Genomic DNA, 20,155 nt, shown 5'->3' on the forward strand with positions numbered 1-20,155 from the left:
CTGGCTGGGAGAAACCTGTAATATACCATTTAATTTAAACATGGTAGAAAGATGATTGCACAAGGCGCTACAAGAGCACATAGTGAAACACTAACAGGCCTCTCAGATACTGATAAACCAAGTAGTTAAAAAATGGAAATAACCTGAATAATATGCTTAATTATTAAAAATAAACCTGAATAATATGCTTGATTAAAAATAAATGAAAAAATTCTACCCAAGTAAACATTTTTCAGATACCTACTGAATACTTAATATATTGTGATATCTTTGAGTTTTAGCCCATGAAAGCCATGCATATTTCATCACTGTTCAGAAATATTACATTTCAAGCCTAAGAATAAAACATTCATAAGATGTTTGTTCACGAAGTTTTGAAGTCCCACCAATAATTATTTATAATAGTTACACCAACATTTAAAGATGGTCAGTTTCAACAATAAAGATTAAAATAAACAATAACAATAAAAGAAAAAAAATAAAGATGGTTAGTGGAAAGGAACCTAAGCAACCAGATAAATCAAGAGGCGGTATCACAAAAAGTGAGAAGGAATTGCAAAGAAAAGTGGTCAATAATACCAAATAAGAGATTTTTTAAAAAAGTGGCCAAGGGACAATGAGAAGGCCTTTTACTGAACTTTAATAAAAGCAATTTTATATTAAGAAGTCAAATGGTGAGAGTTAACAGATGGGAAATTTAAAAATACATATTTATTCAGTTAAATAAAGAAAAGCTATCACCCAGGAGGTAAATAAAAATAAGTTATCCAGGAGGGTGCTATTCTTTGTTTTGCCTTTTTTTTTAAATTTAATGTTTTTAATATATTTCATTGATTTTTAAAAAATATATTTTATTGATTTTTTACAGAGAGGAAGGGAGAGGGATAGAGAGAGTCAGAAACATCGATGAGAGAGAAACATCGATCAGCTGCCTCCTGCACACTCCCTACTGGGTATGTGCCTGCAACCAAGGTACATGCCCATGACCGGAACTGAACCTGGGACCCTTGAGTCCGCAGGCTGATGCTCTATCCACTGAGCCAAACCAGTTAGGGCTATTTTGCTTTTTGATATGCTTATCTCTGAAGATTTAATCTGACAGTCTAGGTTACATTAGATACTGCTTATTTCCAAGGTATTCTATATATCCTGGAATTTGCAACATACAGATGATGTACAGGCTAATTATAAAATGCAAGCTAAACAGGTTCCCGATGACCTGGTTCTGCAATTATGTAAACAAGGTTTACTTATTCTAATTATAGTAATTGACCACCAGCACTAAGAGCTAAGTAGTAATTCTGCTATGTAGCTAGTAGCAAACATTCCAACCAACCACTCAATAATTACGTCATTCACTGAGTTCAAAAGTTTTCACTTGCTATGCATCAAAAGTTGAGAGGTCTTGAGGATATTTATGATTTATGATATTTCTTGGTACACTCAAATAAAAGTACTCTTTTTTATAGCCCAATTCAAGAAGATAACTACTTTTTAAAAAATCCTATTACCAGGAAAACCTAAATGTCTATGTAGAAAATTTTGTTTATGATTATTTTTCAAATGGATTATCACAACCTTGTCTTTAAAATGCACTGTCCTTAGTGAGTATATGTCTGGGGGGGCAGGGGCTGGATGGAAGGGGGAGGGGGCAAAGTGGGGGGAAATGAGGGACATCTGTAATAATGTCAAGAATAAAAATAAATAAATGTATTTTTTCCTTTTGGCTAGGGTATGCCATCTTTTGGAGTTTGTAAATCAAGTTTCTGTAAGTTCTGCTAAACTGAAAAAAAAGCTGAAGTCAACAGATACTGTTTAACAGCTCTTCACACCACGTTCCTCTAAATTCTTCATGTTGTTGCCTGAAATTCTAACTGATCATTCAATAAACTTCCCCTCATAAAAATCAAGTATTCTTGGAAATACTGTTAATCTTTCATACTGGGGTGAGGGATATTACATTTTTTCTCTAATTTCTTTCTAGTAGTGGCCAGCATTCACTATGGAAGTTTTAGTTTGAAAGGAAATAGGATTAGTTTTGAAAAATATGAACCAGACAAAGTAAAGATTTTGTGGAAATAAAGTGGAGGGTTCTATAAAACTAGAGGGCAGCTTAAGGCCAATGATCACACTAGAGGGTAAGAAAAAGGCGAGATATCAGGAGAAAAAAAAACATACCACAGAGTATAACAAAAAAACCCAAAACATTTTACTTGGATAGAAGAGGGGAAGCAGGGAGTTGATCTATTCTTGAGCAGGGAGCACATTCTACAAACAGATGTTAAGGAGTGCCTTTTAATGCTGAAGGGTTGACTTTGATCTTATGCATTAGATGACTCATAGATTCTTTCAAGTCCTATATATCTCATATACCCAAATTTATACACCAACGACAAATAGTAGGTTGCATGAAGCAAGCACACTCGTGATTGTGTGAGCCTGTATTTCTTTAAAAAAAAAAAAAAAAAAACCAAAAACATGAGTATGCATAGTTATAACATTCACAATAAATAGTTAATGGTTTAAATCCTATATAATAAAGAGGGAATATGCAAATTGACCATCACTCCACCACAAAGACGGTGGCGCCTACACCGGAGGCAGGGTTTCCATAACACAAGATGGCTGCACTCACAGTGGAGGCTGAGTTCCGTAATGAGTCTTAACGAGCAATCAGCAGGGACCTAAGGCTCCCCACCCCGCCCCCATGGGACTTGACAGGGAACCTCAGGCCACACCCCCTGCCGGGTGGGGCTTGACAAGGGTGAGACCGGCCAGGTCTGGATCTAGCCCAATGGGGGAAGGGAAGGGGGTTGACAGGGTCTGGGTCTCGCGCGATTTTGAGGCGCACATGGGTGGGCAGGGACTTGACTCTGGGTCCCGTGGTGCGCCCCAGTCTCTGACAGGCAAAAGATTTTCATATATATTTTACTAATTTTCTTTAATCTCTGACACTTCTATTATAGAGAAAGGGCAAATAGCAATATTAAAATATTTCCTCTAATCAATCCCCTTTTAATGTGTACGAATTTCATGCACTGGGCCACTAGTATGCTTAATAAAAAGCTAGACAGATTTTATACTTTGCTGAATTAGAGACCTAAATGTTTTATCAATGAAAATACAAAAGCTGTAGTTCACAAAAGGATACATTCAGAGATTACATATTTCCTCTGAAAATCAAGATGATATGACAGTGTGGCTCTGGCCACACAGTGAAATGTTGGAGGTTCAATCCCCTGTTGGGGCGCATACAGGAGACAACCGAGTGCGTGCGTGTATGCGTGCGTGCATGTCCCTCCCTCAAATCAATGAAAACATATCCTCAGGTGCCGGGGTCCAACCCCAGCGGGTCCAGGGGTCCCCAAAGGTGTGGACGGAGTCGGCAAAGAAGGAATGACATGGAGGCAGCGTTCAGTTGATCAGCAGCCTAGCCAGGATCTCCAGCCAGGATCTCCAGCCAAGTTCTGGTCTGGATCTCCAGAGAGGTTCTGCTTCAGATCTCCAGCCAGGTTCAGTCCAGGTTCTCCAGCCAGGTTCAGTCACCAGGTTCTAGTCAGGTTCTCTTGCCCATTTCTGTAGTCAGGTTCAGTCCAGGATCTTTTGCCATGTTCTCTCCAGCGAAGTTCTTCTGTCTCTAGTTCTGTGTAGGTTCTGTCTTCTTACATCTGTATTTATACCAGTTGATTCCAATCCTATCAATCTCTATTTCAAAGGTTAGGGCGTTTCTTATCTCCATTCCAGGGAGTAAAGATTATATAGCTTAAGCATGATTGTGCGTAGTTAAAGTGATTAATTACCCACCTGGCACTTAGTTAAGAGGTTTTATTCCCTCCCTAACTTCAGGGGAAAATCCCTACCTGGGGAAACAACCTTTCTCAGAGACCTTGGTTAAAACACATGGTGCCAAGAAGGTGAGCAAACATATTAAGAACAGTATGCCATATATGCCAGGTCCCTTGAAACAGCAAGCATGGACCGGCTCCCGGCACTCAGGTAAGAGTTAACATTTAAAAAATGTCACAGGCATTTAAAACTCAATCTGGCCTGCATATGCCAATATTATTCTACTAAGTATATGTTCAAGAAATTATTCTTTAGTCCAACTGGTGTGGCTCAGTGGCTGAGTGTTGACCCATGCACCAAGAGGTCAGTGGTTAGATTCCTGGTCAGGGCATATGCCACAGGTTGCAGGCTCGATCCCCAGCAGGGTATGTGCAGGAGGTAGCCAATCAATTTGATGTTTTCTCTCATCAGTATTTCTATATCTCTCTCCCTTCCTCTCTTAAAAAAAAAAAAAAAAAAAAAAAAAACCTATTTTTTAAAAAAGAAGTTATTTTTTTATACTAAAATTTTATTATCAAAACCTTTTTGAAAATCATTGTAATTATCCTAATGGACCCTGGAAGTTTTCTTACAAATTAAAAAAAATGATCTTATATTTGTCTACAGTTTGACATTTAAGATCACTAACATTACATATGTAAATGTACTATTTCTTCACATATAATGATCATGTTACCAACTTAGGGAAGAAAAGGCATGTTCTAAAGAAGTTTTATCCATATAGCTAGACCCACTTCTACTCCACAGCAGTAATTTGGAAGCTAGGCATACTATACTTCTACTCTACCTGTGACAGGCAAGTTAATTAAAGTATTATGGTCAATTGATAAAAATATTTTTCCCTTCAATGAAGGAGTATTTTCTAAATAATTTATTCTAATTCAATACCATGGGTTGACTGTATTAGCAAAAATTAATGCACACAACATAAAGGCCAAGTATCAACTCAATTTTCTTTGTCAAGGACAGTCAATCCATTATGCTGCTTTTAACTTTCTTACAAAGTATAGACAAATACAATAAAGTTGCATCATACTTAGGATTTGTTCTAAAGTCAGCCTAAATGAGATGAAAATATTATAGTCATTTAAGATTAAGACTGTCATTTAAGTCTACTCATCTTACATATGGTAATGTGTTCCTTCATAGACAATGATGTTACCAACCTACTGTCAAAGTAACCCTTGACAATCTTAAAATTGACTACATGCAGGGTAAGGTGTTCAAAGAATAAAGCACAACAAAATGAGACTGAATTAAAGAATAAGGAGATTCATATTTCACTCACTCCAGAACTTATACTCAATGAATTCCTGGGGTAATAATTTGCATGATTATGATCCTTCCTACCCTATCCTTCTCTTTCAAATTGAGAGCACATATGTTTAAGTTAAATTGTCATGTGCTATGACACTACTTAGCAATATAAGCCACAGAAAAAAAATTATCCTGGAGAAATAAGTAATCACCAGATGCTATTTCATCTTGTAGCATTACTAAGTGAAGAGAACTTCTCTAGTGTTCTATTCCACCTCTACCCCACTGCTTGTCAACTTTTAGTTTTGGAAACTAAAAGGAGACAAGAAAACATATAAATCCTGTTATACCAAGCTCAATTTTAAAATGTATTGACATAATAAGAGAAAATATAACACAGGGTCCCTGTAGTTTTTTGGAATATTGTTTTCTTAAATTCATTCAGAGTTGATTAATAGTTTAATATTTAGATCAAAATTCAATTTTAGGGAGAAATGTTATCTTACCCACAACCATAAGTGTGAATTCAAACCCTCTCTTCACTGACTTCCTGTATACTTGATTTGGTAGATTTGCAAATCCCACATAGCCTTCAAGGTTCTTCTGTTGCTGAGAAAAGAAAAAAGGGCCAAGTTATTCATTTATCAACAAACTCTTTTGTCACACATTTCAAATTCCCTTCACTAACCTATTTTTGAAAACGATACAAACTATTATTCATGGCAAATAAAACAGACTTCTAATGGTATCAATAAAAGTACTGCTTAACTGCAGCAATGGACAAAATGAATTAAGCATGAGTTAACTGACAATATAATGGCCAATTATAAAAATCCAAGGAAATAAAATAAAAATTTAAAAAAACCTGCCTCCGAGCTAGATTTCACTTTATAGTGAGTTATTCACAATAAGATTCTGACCAATCAACTTAAAAAGAAACAACAAAGGATTATTCACAATATAAAATCCCTTAAAATTATATTAAGAACTCTTCTAATTATCCCATTTGTTCATACTAATTACCACAGGTATGAGTTTAAAAAAAAAAAAAGTTGAGTTTAAAGCAATTTCTCCACAAATTTTTGAAGGCTCTCATGACCAGTGTTAATCAATAAACAGTATCTTTCATGCTATTATACCAAATCCAATTATGTCACTTCAAGTTTTCACATGATCCTGCTGCCTTCATTATCAGGGAAATCAGATTTATCCTGGTTTTAAATTATAATTCAGTTTTATAATTTTTATGTTTTTTGATGACCTCAATAGTTGCATGAGTAATTCAAAGAAACTTACTTCTAAATTGGTGTAGTGAATAAGTCTGATTTTTAACTTACCCATTGGTGAGAAAAACTGTCCATAGTTCAGGCCATCTGAGTAGAGTCTTATTAGTTAATTTTACTTAAGAGGTAGTAGGTCTTATTCATCATTAAAATATAATTGCAAAATATTCTGAAGAGGTACTCATTTCTTTTAAAAGTTTTTGTAACATTTAAATTCTCATTTAAAAAACCTCATGAGATTAAAGCATTAATCTAACACATTTGGATTTAACAAGTCTGCATTCTTCACTAGTATCACATATGTAGTTAAATATTCTATCCATAACCTTTTACCCTTTTTTCATTCACATAAACTAATTTTTAAGCCAAATGTTGAGACAAAAAAAGCCAATTAAATTGAAAACCTAATTTTAAATATAATTAGGATACTGATCAGAATATATTATTTTAAAATAAAATATCTGAGAGCCTACATGTGTAAAGCTACAACTATGTATTAAATTAAGGCTTCCTTGGCTTATATTTCATCCAACTGTAAGTTAAATTTAAGTTAATTTAGACTGAAAAAAGTCTCTGTATAAGTTATCAAGTATACTCACAGCTACTTTGTAAAGAACACATTTCCATCATCCAGTGTTCCAGATTCCAACAGAACAGATCCACAGAGGAACAGTAAATGAAGAATTCCAAGAATTGTACATGACACATTTAGTCCAAACAGGAGAGGAAATCCATTGGAACATAGCAAAAGATAGGGAAAAAAATAAAAGTTACTTACATGTAATTCAACAAATCACAGGTAAATTACAAATAAATTAAAGGCAGACTTTTCTCTACACATGTCAATAAGACTTTTTTTTTTTTGAGGGATACAAGGCCCAGTGAGTTGAGTTCATTTTCAGCAGCTCTCCTGATGAAATATAGAACAAAAAACCTCCTACCTTTTCTATACCCTGCACCTAAAGTGTTATGAGAAATGGTGGGAAAGCTGTCAAGCATACAGTTTCTGGAAGCTATATAGGAACCAAGTTTAATAAATACCAGCAAGAAAAAAATATCAATTTTGCTTTGTCAGTCACTGAATTAAGACAGCCCAGATCAGATAAAGGCAAAATGTTTTAGGTAAAATATTTACACAGTACTGTGTTTCAGGTTTTATTAATTACCTAAACTAAAATTCAGAATTGGAAGAAATGCAGGCTCATGGATGGATACATGAAAGGGAAGGAAGCTAAAGATGGAAAGCAAAACAAATGGAAAAATGAAGTGAATGTGAGCTGTGAAAACTGAAAGACAACTAATGAAGCACAAAGAAAACAGACTGCCCTTGGGCAAAATGTCTGTGAAAAGTGTGCATTTTTATTCTATACTGACATGAATCTGTGAGTTATATTACAACCTGAAACAATGATAATGATGCTAACCCTTCACATGTCATCTTCACAGCAAGGCCCACTCTGACCACCTTATCTAAAATTACACTCCCACTCATTACCTCAGAACTTCGCTGTTTTATGATTTTATCTTTAGCCCTTACCACCATCTAACATACATTGTACTCATCATGTTTATTGCCATCTCTGCCCCAACCCACCTCCAACTAGATTGTAAGCTCCATCAAGGTAGAGATTAATGAATTATATAAATTGTGGCATCAAAAATTTAAAAAAGGGCCATCTGGGAGAGTTGAAGAAGTTTCAGAGAAAATATTATAGTTTGCATATTCAAGAAACCCACGAGACAAAAAAACATAACAAAACCGCCTCAGAGTCTGCCCTCTGTGTCTTATTCCTTGCTTTTATCCTCATCTCCTAGAAGTCTTTGGCATATGGTATAATTTGAGGACTAAAGTAAGAAAAGAGAAGTATTCTAGGCAAAGTGGCAGGCCCTAAAAGTGGGGATGAACTTTTACTTCCAGGAACCAAAAGAAGGTACATGAACTGTAATGATGTGAAGTACTGGACCAGGGGATAAGTGATAGAAAATGAGGTCAGGGAGGCAGTCAGGGGCCAGGTCATGTGGGATCACACAAAGAAATGCGGATGCTATTTTAGGTATGATGGGAAGCCACTGGAGGGTTTCACACAGGAGAGTGACCTGACCTGATTTGTGTTTTAAAGATAGCTCTCACTGCTTAGAGAAAGAGTGAAAATAAGGAAACCAGTAAGGAGCCTACTGCAATAGTCCAAGAAAGAAAGGGTACACTAACTTTAGATGGTGTAGATTAAGGTGTAGATTAAGATCAGAAGGATTCAGAATGTTTTGAAGGTAGAACTGTCAGGACATTGCTAATGGACTGGAGTTGACTGGTGAAGGAAAAATAGACCAAAGAAAACTCCTAGGCTTTGAGCTTGAACAACTCCATGGCTAGTGATATCTCTTAGGGAAAGAGGCAACATAGAGAAGGAAAAGGCTGGAAAGGTGGGAGCCAAAGTTGCCAAAATAGAAAACATCTTTGAACATGCTAAGTTTGAGGTGTCCATTATATATTCAAGGAGAGATGTCCAGCAAGCAATTAAATAGAAGAATCTAGAAATTCTAGGGTTAGTTGGTGCTGTAAACATATATTTGGGAATCATAAGCATATAGATAGTATTATGGAAGGATTGAAAAGAGCAACTTGTTTTAGAAACTGCTAAATATACTTTTCAGTAACAACAAAATTGATCACAGGGTGTTGTAATAAACTGGAAACCCAACAAAACCGGAATTTGAGGAAAATTGAGATAGATTCCTAGTAGGATCTACTTAAAAATCTTCAACTCCTCCCATCTTTACATCTCCAGAACCCTGGAAATTAACAAAAGGCTTGCAGCAATCCAAAGAGTGCTTATTCAATAAAAAGGACTGAATCTCAGCAAAAACAGCAGCTCTTTTTGCATTTTAACTTGTCCATTCTCATCTCCCCTCCCCAGCACCACAGTAGCCTTGAAAACCAACAACATGCAATAATGGCAAAAATTAGCAGCTGTTCACAACTGGAGGAGGCAGAACATGCTCCTTCAATGCTTCATTCCCAAAGAACTATCATTATTTGACATGTCTGGTGGTTCCCTGAAAGATCCCACAAGATAACAAAACCACTAAGATAATCAGAGACTTCAATGACAACACATATCAAAGAAAACAGACTTTACAGAATTAGTTCCCCAAAAGTTGATAAACAAGCAACAAACAGTAACAATAAACCCTGTGGAATGGGAGACAGGAAGATTCTGAGACCCCAGTTGCCATACTATATTACTTAAAAGTTCAGCATTCAAGAAAAAATTATGAGAAATGCAACAAGACAAAACCAAAAACCCTCTCCATGAATGCACGGCCCATATAGAAGGGGAAAAAGCAATCAATGAAAACTACCCCCCAAAAGCCCAGACATTAGGCAAACTTAAAGGTGTTAAAAAAAAGAAAGAAAAAAAAAAGAAAAACTAATGGAAAGCATGAGAACAATGTTTGCCAATACAGAACATCAATAAAGAGAGAGAAATTATTAAAAAGAACCAAACAAAAATTCTCAAGTTGAAAAGAAGTATAAGTGAAATGAAGCTTCAGAGCTTGACAGATGTAAATCTTACCTTTCAGTGTACTTAGATTAAATGTAACAGGATTAAACATTCCAACCAAAAGGCAAAGACTGGCTGAATGGAGTTTTAAAAACCATGACTCAACTGTATGGTGCCCACAAGAAACACTTTTAGAATCACAGACACAATGAGCTTGAAAGAAAAAGTTTAGGAAAAGTAACAAAAAGAGAGTTAAAGTGGCTACAACACTGACTTTAAGACAAAGATCGTTACCATAGACAAAAAATGTTTTATGTTGATTAAAACGAGTATTTATCAAGAAGGTATAACAGTTATAAACAAATATGCCCCTAACAACAGAGCCCAAAAATACACAAAGCAAAGACTAACAAAATGGAAGGAAGAAATAAGACAATTCAACAAGAACTGGACTTCAATATCTCATTTTCAAAAAGGGATAAAGCAACTACACAGAAGATAAGAAAACAAGACCTGTACGCTACCTTTCACTTATAGTTTTTCTGTCTCCTTGCTTACAGTTTTCTTATTTATGTAAAAATCTAGGGAGAAACTAAAAACTAAATCAGAAACTAATGAGATTGATTGTCCATATGGATGGGTGGAACAGTGATAGAAAGGGGGAACCAGAATAGAGTAAAAAGAGATGTAAGGTCTGAGGGACACTTGTGGATATACTGTTTTTATAGAGCTGACTATTAATACCACAGTAATGTTTCACACATTCCAATAAAAAGTAACCTAAGCCAGCCAGGATATGAGAACACAAAATGAACCAGAAAAGAAATAACAAATGAAGCTAACTGTACTTCAAATCAGTAACATTATCACACGTAGAGTGGGGAAGAAAAAAACATAACTTTGAAACAGTACTTTGTATAAGACTAAAGACAAAAAAGCATATACAAATATTATACCCTAGTACAGTGATGGCGAACCTATAACACACGTGTCACCTCTGACACGTGAACTCATTTTTTTGGTTGATTTTTCTTTGTTAAATGGCATTTAAATATATAAAATAAATATCAAAAATATAAGTCTTTGTTTTACTATGGTTGCAAATATCAAAAAATTTCTGCATGTGACACGGCACCAGAGTTAAGTTAGGGTTTTTCAAAATGCTGACACACCAAGCTCAAAAGGTTCGCCATCACTGCCCTAGTAAGTAAATAATAACACCAATTCTGAAACTACATTTATGTGTATACCAGAATTGAATAAATATGTAAATTGTGATGGACGCCAGGTTTTTCACTGTTGGAGAAAGGAGTTACAAATAAGGTAAAGAAAAAGACTAGATTGAACCTTGTGTTAGTGGACTGAAATTGGCGTATTAGTATGAATTAATGACTTTACATTAATAAACATATACATATATAGTGTTTAGACACACTTAGATACATAGAAATTAATATAGGTGTGAATATATAATTATGTAGTTTCCTAGATCTGCTAAAGACACCTAGAAGCAATGACACCCCAAGAGCAATGACCACTTCTAGTGCTCAGACCTTGCATTCTAAATACTATTCTCAAATAAAAGGAGCTTAGACTGCTTGGAGAAATGACTGATCCCAGGGCTTAGGAAAGGAAAACACAAAATGAACCAGAAAGTAAAGAAGTACCCCCCAAAATTGAAGGAGCATGTTGAAAGAAAGAATAGGAGCCAACTGAAATAGCTCCCAATGGTCAAATCCAGGACAATTTGATAAAATTTATATTCGTTTCCCTATACCAGTATTAACAAGTAACTGAATGAGTGAATGAATGAATGAATAAATACATAAGACAGAACAGCTAGCTCTTCCTTACAAAAGAATCCAATGTTTTTTAAGATATATTGTATTGATTTTTTACAGAGAGGAAGGGAGAGGGATAGAGAGTTAGAAACATCGATGAGAGAGAAACATCGATCAGCTGCTTCTTGCACACCCACTCCTGGGGATGTTCCCGCAACCAAGGCACATGCCCTTGACCGGAATTGAACCCGGGACCCTTCAGTCCACAGGCCGATGCTCTATCCACTGAGCCAAACCGGTTAGGGCCCAATTTTTTAAATGTAGCATAACAGAAACAGAATTTATATTTTTCCCTTAAGACATATTTTTAGAAGGAAAATTATTCATGAGAAATATAAACAATATAATGCATTTTTGATAGAAATTGTTTTTAGATGGTGGTTAATTTGCATACGTAGGCACGAAGCAGCGGAACAAAGACTGAAGGTGGCTCCGGCTGGAGCAGCGAAGACTGAAGACGGCTCTGGCCTGAATGAAGGCCTGGGTCCCAGGTGCTGGAGGAAAACCGGTGCCGGCAGCCAGGGGAAGGGAAGGCCTATTGCACGAATCTTTTCATGCAACAGGCCTCTAGTATATATATACTGCAGGCCTGATGCATGAAATTCATGCAAGAGTAGGCCTTCCTTTCCCCGGCTGCCAGCACCGGCTTCCCTCTGGCCCTCGGGACTCAGGCTTCCCTCGCAGCCCTGACTTATCTGGAAGGTCATCCAGAAGGATGTCTGGTCTAATTCGCGTATTACGCTTTTATTATTATAGATTTATTGATTTCAGAGAGGAAGGGAGAAACATCAATGATAAGAGAGAATCATTGGATTGGCTGCCGCCTGCACCCCCCCTACTGGAGATAGAGCCAACAACCCAGGCATGTGCCCTGACTGGAAATCGAACCTGTGACCTCCTGGTTCATAGGTCGATGCTCAACCACTGAGCCACACCAGCTGGGCCACTTACTGCTTCTAAGAGAAGTTTACAAAAAAAAAAAAAAAACTGGAAAGAAAATATATTCAAATTTTAACACTGGTTGTATTTTGCTAAGTGGATTTGGGGTAATTCAGTTTTATAATATTTTCTGTTTTCCAGGTTATTATTAAGGAATCTGAAGCATTTCTAGTAAAAAAAAAAATCACAGAGAAAGAAAATGAAGTCATGTTCACCACAAATCAGTATGTTGTTTTTTTTTTTAATAGACAAATCAGGTGTTCTTTATTTTCCATTTCTGACAAGTTCATCAGACCAGAGGTCACCAACCTTTCGGACATCACAGACCACAAGTGGTCCGCAAACCACAGGTGGCAACCACTGCATTGGACACTCACCCTTCAAATCATCTAACACAGATTCAAATAAAAGTTTCCAAAGGAAAAAAGAGTAATTCTGACAAGATCTCAAGAAAAATTGTAGAAGGTAATTCTGACAAGCAAGGTACAGAAAGACTGAAAAATTATAAAATAAGATTGATCAAAAGCTGGTTAGTTGTATGCCAAATTCAACAGAATTATACACCACCAGGATCCATCTTACTTAAATCCAGATAACATCATTCAATACTTTTGATAAAAAACATGAAAGATAGGCTTGTCAAACTGGCAGATGATAAAAACTGAGAAAGGGCCCTAACCGGTTTGGTTCAGTGGATAGAGGGTCGGCCTTCGGACTGAAGGGTCCCAGGTTCGATTCTGGTCAAGGGCATGTACCTTGGTTGTGGGCACATCCCCAGTAGGGAGTGTGCAGGAGGCAGCTGATCAATGTTTCTCTCTCATTGATGTTTCTAACTCTCTATCTCTCTCCCCTCCTCTCTGTAAAAAAATCAATAAAATATATTTTAAAAAAAGAAAGTCTTAAAAAAAAAACTGAGAAAGGTAACAAAAACTTTATATGACACACTCAGAACCCAAATTAAGTTTTAACATAGAAATATGTGGATCTAAACCATTACCTTTTCCCCCAACCCAAACCAGAATTTGAAAGACAAACTTTCAGTTAAGATCAGACTACAAAAGAAGGTGAAAGCACATTTTCAGCCATTCAATCAACAAGTTGCTCTAGTTACCACAACAACAAAAAGTGAACAAGTTAAACCAATAGCAGCATGAAAGGAAAAAGCAGGAACATCTTAGCTAAAGCTATGCTCCATAAATCAATAGCTACCCTAAAAGATAATTTAACTCTAGATCTCATTAACAGACTTATAGCAAGTAGAATGAGACAAAAGATAGATGTATTCTGATCTGTAATTTTAAGATCACAAGATATGCACTTCTTGGTTTCAGCAGGGATATGTACAAAACAAAGTTCACAGGGAAGTAACAATGATGGTTAGAAGCATATAACCCCCTGCCACAAATACTGTTAAAGGGAATGGAAAGACCAAATCTCTACAAAAGACTCAGAGAGGGATTTTTAAAAACTATCCTATATAATAAAAGGCTAATATGCAAATTGACCAAACAGCAGAACAACCAGTCGCTATGATATGCACTGACCACCAGGGGGCAGACACTCAACGTAGAAGCTGCCCCCTGGTGGTCAGTGCACTCCCACAGGGGGAGCACTGCTCAGCCAGAAGCCAGGCTCATGGCTGGTGAGCGCAGCTGTGACGGAGGAGCCTCTCTCAACTCCGCAGCAGTACTACCGAATGGCGGCAGCAGGCGCAGCGGGCCAGGATGAGTGCAAGTGGCATGGCGCCCGGCCCCAGTTCTGGCTCCTCCCTTGCCGCCTGCTGTTTGGCACACTGCTACATCCCTCAGGGGATGTCCGGCTTCCGGTTTTGGTGCGATCCCCGCAGGCCAGGTGGACAAATCCAGTAGTATATTTTAATAAGAAATATGAATACCAGTATCTGCTCTAACTTAGAGCTATGCTCTGGTGAGTAAATTACATAACCTTTCTGAGCCTTGGATTGGGATAATGTCTTTATGAGGTTATTGTAAGATATACATATATTTTCACACATATACATATGTATGTATACTAGTATACATGAATGAAATATTTACCACTTCACAAAGAGTAAAGTACAATGTGCAATTATTAAGGTCTCTATTCTTTGCAGATAAGTGATTCCCAATCCTGGTTGTAATCAAAAGTACCTGAGTAGCTTTATAAAAAAGTTACCTGGGCCTCAGCCTAGAAACAGAGTAAAATCTTTTCCTGGTTCATAGGTTGACACTCAACCACTGAGCCATGCAGACTGGGTGACAAGAAAACAGTATTTTTAATAAGAATCTTTAGAAGCTTATACTATAAATAGAAAAATATTTAAAGTTCTATAATTGGCCAATTATATTAGTAGTATTTGGGGTACAATAATCTTACAAAGACTTATTAAATGAAGTGGGAAGAGACTGGAAGCAATGAGACCAATGAGGAAACTACTCGATAGGAAAGACAGTCCTTTGTTCATCTTGGTTAGATTCTAATTTGTTAAACGGAATGCACTAGTGAGTAGCTAGATATAGAACACTCACCCTTCAAATCATCTAACACAGATTCAAATAAAAGTTTCCATCAAGCATAAAACTCCTCTTATTCCCTTATTCCAGGCCAGTTTATTCCATATAACATTGATTTCATACAACATGGCATATTTGCAAGTTTATGGTATTACTTCTTCATTTCCTCCATGTTGATCAAAATACTTAACTTTCATAAAGATAGGGGTTGCAATTTTTAAGCAAGTCTAAACTAGCTCCAAAATTAAAAAAAAAAAAAAAAAGGCCCTGGCTGGGGTGATCAGTGGTTAGAGCGTCCACCTATGGATTAAAGAGTCTCAGATTCAATTCAAGGTCAAGGGTGGGGGCACATGTGGAAGGCAACCAATCGACGTGTCTCTTTCACATGGATGTCTCTCTCTCTCTCTCTCTCTCTCTCTCTCTCTCTCTCTCTGCCCCTCCTCCCTCCCTTCCACTTTCTAGAAATCAATGGAAAAAGTATCCTCCAATGAGGATTAAAAAAGAAAACAAAGAAACAATATCTATATAATTATCTTTCTAACAGCACAGCACCATGGTCAAACACAAACTTAACTACTTTTGGTGAGTCTGCTTGCCAGCTAAGTCATTCTAGTTTTATCTTTTTGGCTCACAGCTGAATGAACCCTCCTCTCAAAATGTAACTCCTAGTTGTTCTGTATGAGACCAACTTTTATATTCTATTATAAAATCCAAAACAGAACTATGTATATTTCTATCTAGGATAACTAGTTCCATCCTTTCTGCCAAGTTCTCAAGTTTCCAAACTTAAGCTAGAGATATGTTAACTACTAGATTCACCCTTTCCAGCAACGAGAAAACTAAAAGACAAGTTCCTGGCTGTGTAGCTCAGTTGGTTAGAGCATCATCCCTGATATGCCAAGGTTGCAGGTTCAATTCCTGGTCAGGGCACATACAAGAACCAACCAATGAATTCATAAATAAGTGGAACAATATGCATAATCCATGGTCACAGACAACAGGGTGCTAAAGGCCTGGATGGGGTGAAGAGGGTTGGAAGGGGTCAACGGGGGAGGGGACATATGTAATACTTTCAACATTAAATAATTATTTTTAAAAAGATAATAAAAAAATAAGTGGAACAACCTATTTCTCTCTCACGATAAATCAATAAATAGTCTATATAATAAAAGTACAATATGCCAGTCAACTGCTCGACCAGTCGCTATAATGTGCACTGACCACCAGGGGGCAGACGCTCCAACTGGTAGGTTAGCTTGCTGCTGGGGTCTGGCTGATCAGGACTGGGTGAGAGGGCTGGACACGCCCTGGAGCCTTCCCATGGTCCCTCTCTGGCCGGCCGGCCCCAATGGGCCCTGATTGAGACTGGGCAAGATGGCCCGATCACCAGCCAGACCAAGGGACCCCACCCATGAATTCATGCATGAATTTGTGCACTGGGCCTTTAGTAAAAAATAGAAGACTACAATTTGTCCTCTAAGCATGCATGTACTAGCATGGTATTTGCAAATTATACAATGACTACATATTTTGGTTTTCTATTTGCACATTATTTTATACTCCATAAAATATTAATCACTTCTACTTTATTTCATTTTCACCCAGCATATCAACTATACAGAATACAACTGGAAAACAGAAATGGAAATCTAACTCACTGCTTAACAAGTAGCAGACCTTCAATACAGAAATGAACCAGGAAATAAAAGCTGAGCAAGTAAAACACAAAGATTTGTAACAGCAAACTGTATAGTTACAAACTCCAGGGACAGAAGAAGATAAATACATCCACAGAACAGAAAAAAGTGAAAAGCAATATACATATAGTTTAAAAAAGCAAAAATGACTATCATATTGCATTATTTCATAGTTCTATACTATATAAGTCACAGCATAAAACAAAATATTCCTGATGTTGATTTTAAGAAGTTCAGTATATTCTACTGAAAATATGGAACTAATCAGTTTATACATAACAAATCTCTCTCCAGTAATATAAGAAACAGAAATTAAAACAAGTTTAATGTACTAAACTAGGAAAATAACTAGGGAGAGCAGAAGAGGTTTGCTTGAAGATACTCTTTAAAATAATTCTTAAAATTCTAAAATATTGAAACTACAAATAAAAAATGGCTAGGCAGCCGAAACCGGTTTGGCTCAGTGGATAGAGCGCCGGCCTGCGGACTGAAAGGTCCCAGGTTCGATTCCAGTCAAGGGCATGTACCTTAGTTGCGGGCACATCCCCAGTAGGGGGCGTGCAGGAGGCAGCTGGTCGATGTTTCTCTCTCATCGATGTTTCTAACTCTCTATCTCTCTCCTTTCCTCTCTGTAAAAACTCAATAAAATATATTAAAAAATAATAATAATAATTGTTGAAGCTGGGAAAAAAATGGCTAGGCAAATTAGGGTATCAACACTGGAACACCATGTACATATTTAATACATATGTTTAATTCATATGAGTTAATACACCAAAAACAACATTAAATATTAAGTGAATAGTATCTTGGTTTTGTATAAAATGTAAGAGTTTACAGAGTACTTTTACAAATACCACATAATATGTAATTCATGTCAGAGGTTATCAATCCTGATGGCTCATCATAATTAACTAAAATACTAATATATGCACACTTTTTGAACCCCCACCTCATACCTGTGAATTAATGAGCCTCCAAGCGTTAAGCATTAGAAGTGTTTCCAATGCCTGACCAAGGTTAAGAACCACTAACCACTAATATACCTCTAATTACAGCCATGAAAAAATTTTAAGTAATTAAAAAAGAACACAAATTAACTTTTAGCGACTGAAATAACTTAATGGTTTTTATTCCTTCTGGTTAATTTGTTTAAATTAATCATAAAAGGAACTAAATATATATATACATATATATGAAACTTTTTAAAATTAAAAATAGTTTAAAATGTTGGTGGTTGGCAGTATATTAGTTACTGAAAAGTGTTTCCCTGTTTAGAACACCTCACATCCCAGAATGCTAACAAATGAAGTGGTACCCTGGTCATTTAAATAACAGTATAAACAGAAAGCACTAGAATAAAAGTACTATAAAGAGTTTGCCTCCTCTTAACAAATAACGATTTCACTGAAAGTATTTACAGATTCTCTAAAACTGTACCAAAATATTCCTCAAAAAGAAAGAACTTGAATTACAATCTGAATGAACAATTTGAATACATAAGGATACAAAATGTCATTGTGTAAAGAAACACCTGCATGACCCTTAAACAGCTGCTGCTGTGAAATATACCAGCAGAAATTTTAAGTAAACATTTTAGTATTACTCAAGAAAAGTGGTGACTTCTGATCTAACTTTGAAGAATGCATGAGTTTCACACAAATCACCGTATTCCAATTTCCTTCAACTCTGCTCACCAAAGCACAAATATTAACCAAATAATAAAAAAAAATGTACTGACCAAACTACCAGTATAGCTTTTGTTCAATATGTCAGATTCAATTACTAAACATAAAAATTCAAAGCACAAATGAATAAATTTATAATAATCTTAAAATGTTTATTTTCCATCCAAGATTTCTCCTAATCCTGAGACTACCAGACATGCCTACTTAGCTATCTCCCTAGCCTCGAAATTTCATGTGTGTTTTTGTTGTTGTTGTTGTTAGTTTTTATTCATCTTCATTGGAGGATATTTTTTTCCTTTGATTTTTAGAGAGAATGGGAGGGAGTTGGGGAGAGAGAAATATTGATGGAGAGAGACACATCGATACAGCTGCCTCCCACACGCGCCAAATATGCGAATATGCAGGTACACGCCCTTGACCAGAAATCGAACCCATGCATGGGCCAACACTCTAACCACTGAGAACACTGGCCAGGGATCAATTTCATGTTTTAAATCACCTATCTCAAGAAATGATACTCTTTTATTTTTTTAAGTAAATCTCCCATCCACACCCTTCCTCAGCTGGCCAGTTTCATCCAGAAAGCTCCAACATTTCTGGGTTCGTTATCTACCACCTACATCCCCTCACACACCACATATCTCACCAACATCCCTATACCCCATGTCCTTTGCTAACACCCTAGTGATGTCCTTCATCACTTTTTAGTTCTAGGACAGCTGCGTTAACCTTCCTTATTTCATTGGCCACACCTTGTACTCTATCTTCCCTACTGGAATTATCATGTTGCTCATCGTTACCCCTCGTCTTTTAAAATCCTTTAATAAAGATTTTTTTAAAATCCTCAACATACCACACAAGATCTCATAACCTACATCACTATGATTTCACAGCTTAGAATAAGTGTGAAAATTTTCCTCTGCCTAATAACTTATACCCAACTTTAAGATTCATCTTTTCCATTTTGGAAAAGGTATCCTTCTCCTACTACTCCCACTGTATACATACCTTTAAATCATATCACAAATGATTTAGTAAGTAAATATTAAAGTGAACAAACAGTCCTTGAGTTTAAGAAACTTACAATGGAGACAGAAAAGTAGCTAATTGCCAAATAGTCTAATACCTTTTTTAAAGCTAAGATCTGAGTGCTTGTTATAAGCCAGGCTAAGAACTTGCCATGTATTATCTCATTTAATTTTCCAATAACTTTGGAGTCCTACTTTTTTTTTTTTTTTTTGGAGTCCTACTTTTTTTTAAAATATATTTTGATTTTTTTACAGAGAAGAAGGGTAAGGGATAGAGAGTTAGAAACATCGATGAGAGAGAAACATTGATCAGCTGCCTCCTGCACACTCCCTACATGTGCCTGCAACCAAGGTACATGCCCTTGACTGGAATCGAACCTGGGACCCTTCAGTCCGCAGGCCGATGCTCTATCCACTGAACCAAACCAGTCAGGGCCCTAATTTTTTTTTTTTTACAAAGAAGGAAACAAGAAAAAATTCTGTTATCTTTCCAAGGTTCAGTTAAGTTTTAGGGATGTGAATCTAGGCCTAACTCCAAAATCTAAGCTCTTAATCAATCA

General features: G+C 36.5%; 1 protein-coding gene across 9 annotated transcripts in view; it reads right to left on the minus strand.

Annotated features, from left to right (window-relative positions):
* Positions 1-20,155, minus strand: part of SEPTIN7 (septin 7) — a 57,099-nt gene that overhangs the window by 32,384 nt on the left and 4,560 nt on the right. For 2 of the 9 annotated variants that reach the window (XM_036327326.1, XM_036327331.1), the window contains exons 2-3: positions 6,986-6,990; positions 5,610-5,712 (exon numbers count right to left, since the gene is read on the minus strand). In XM_036327326.1, coding sequence (XP_036183219.1) covers positions 5,610-5,712; positions 6,986-6,990 — 108 coding nt within the window. Of the gene's footprint in view, positions 1-5,609; positions 5,713-6,440; positions 6,835-6,985; positions 6,991-20,155 lie in introns of those variants that run through there. The other 7 variants (XM_036327333.1, XM_036327335.1, XM_036327328.1 and 4 more) reach the window with 7 other exon arrangements.

This window comes from Myotis myotis, unplaced genomic scaffold (genome assembly GCF_014108235.1).
Source record: "Myotis myotis isolate mMyoMyo1 unplaced genomic scaffold, mMyoMyo1.p scaffold_m19_p_11, whole genome shotgun sequence".
Lineage (NCBI taxonomy): Eukaryota > Metazoa > Chordata > Mammalia > Chiroptera > Vespertilionidae > Myotis > Myotis myotis.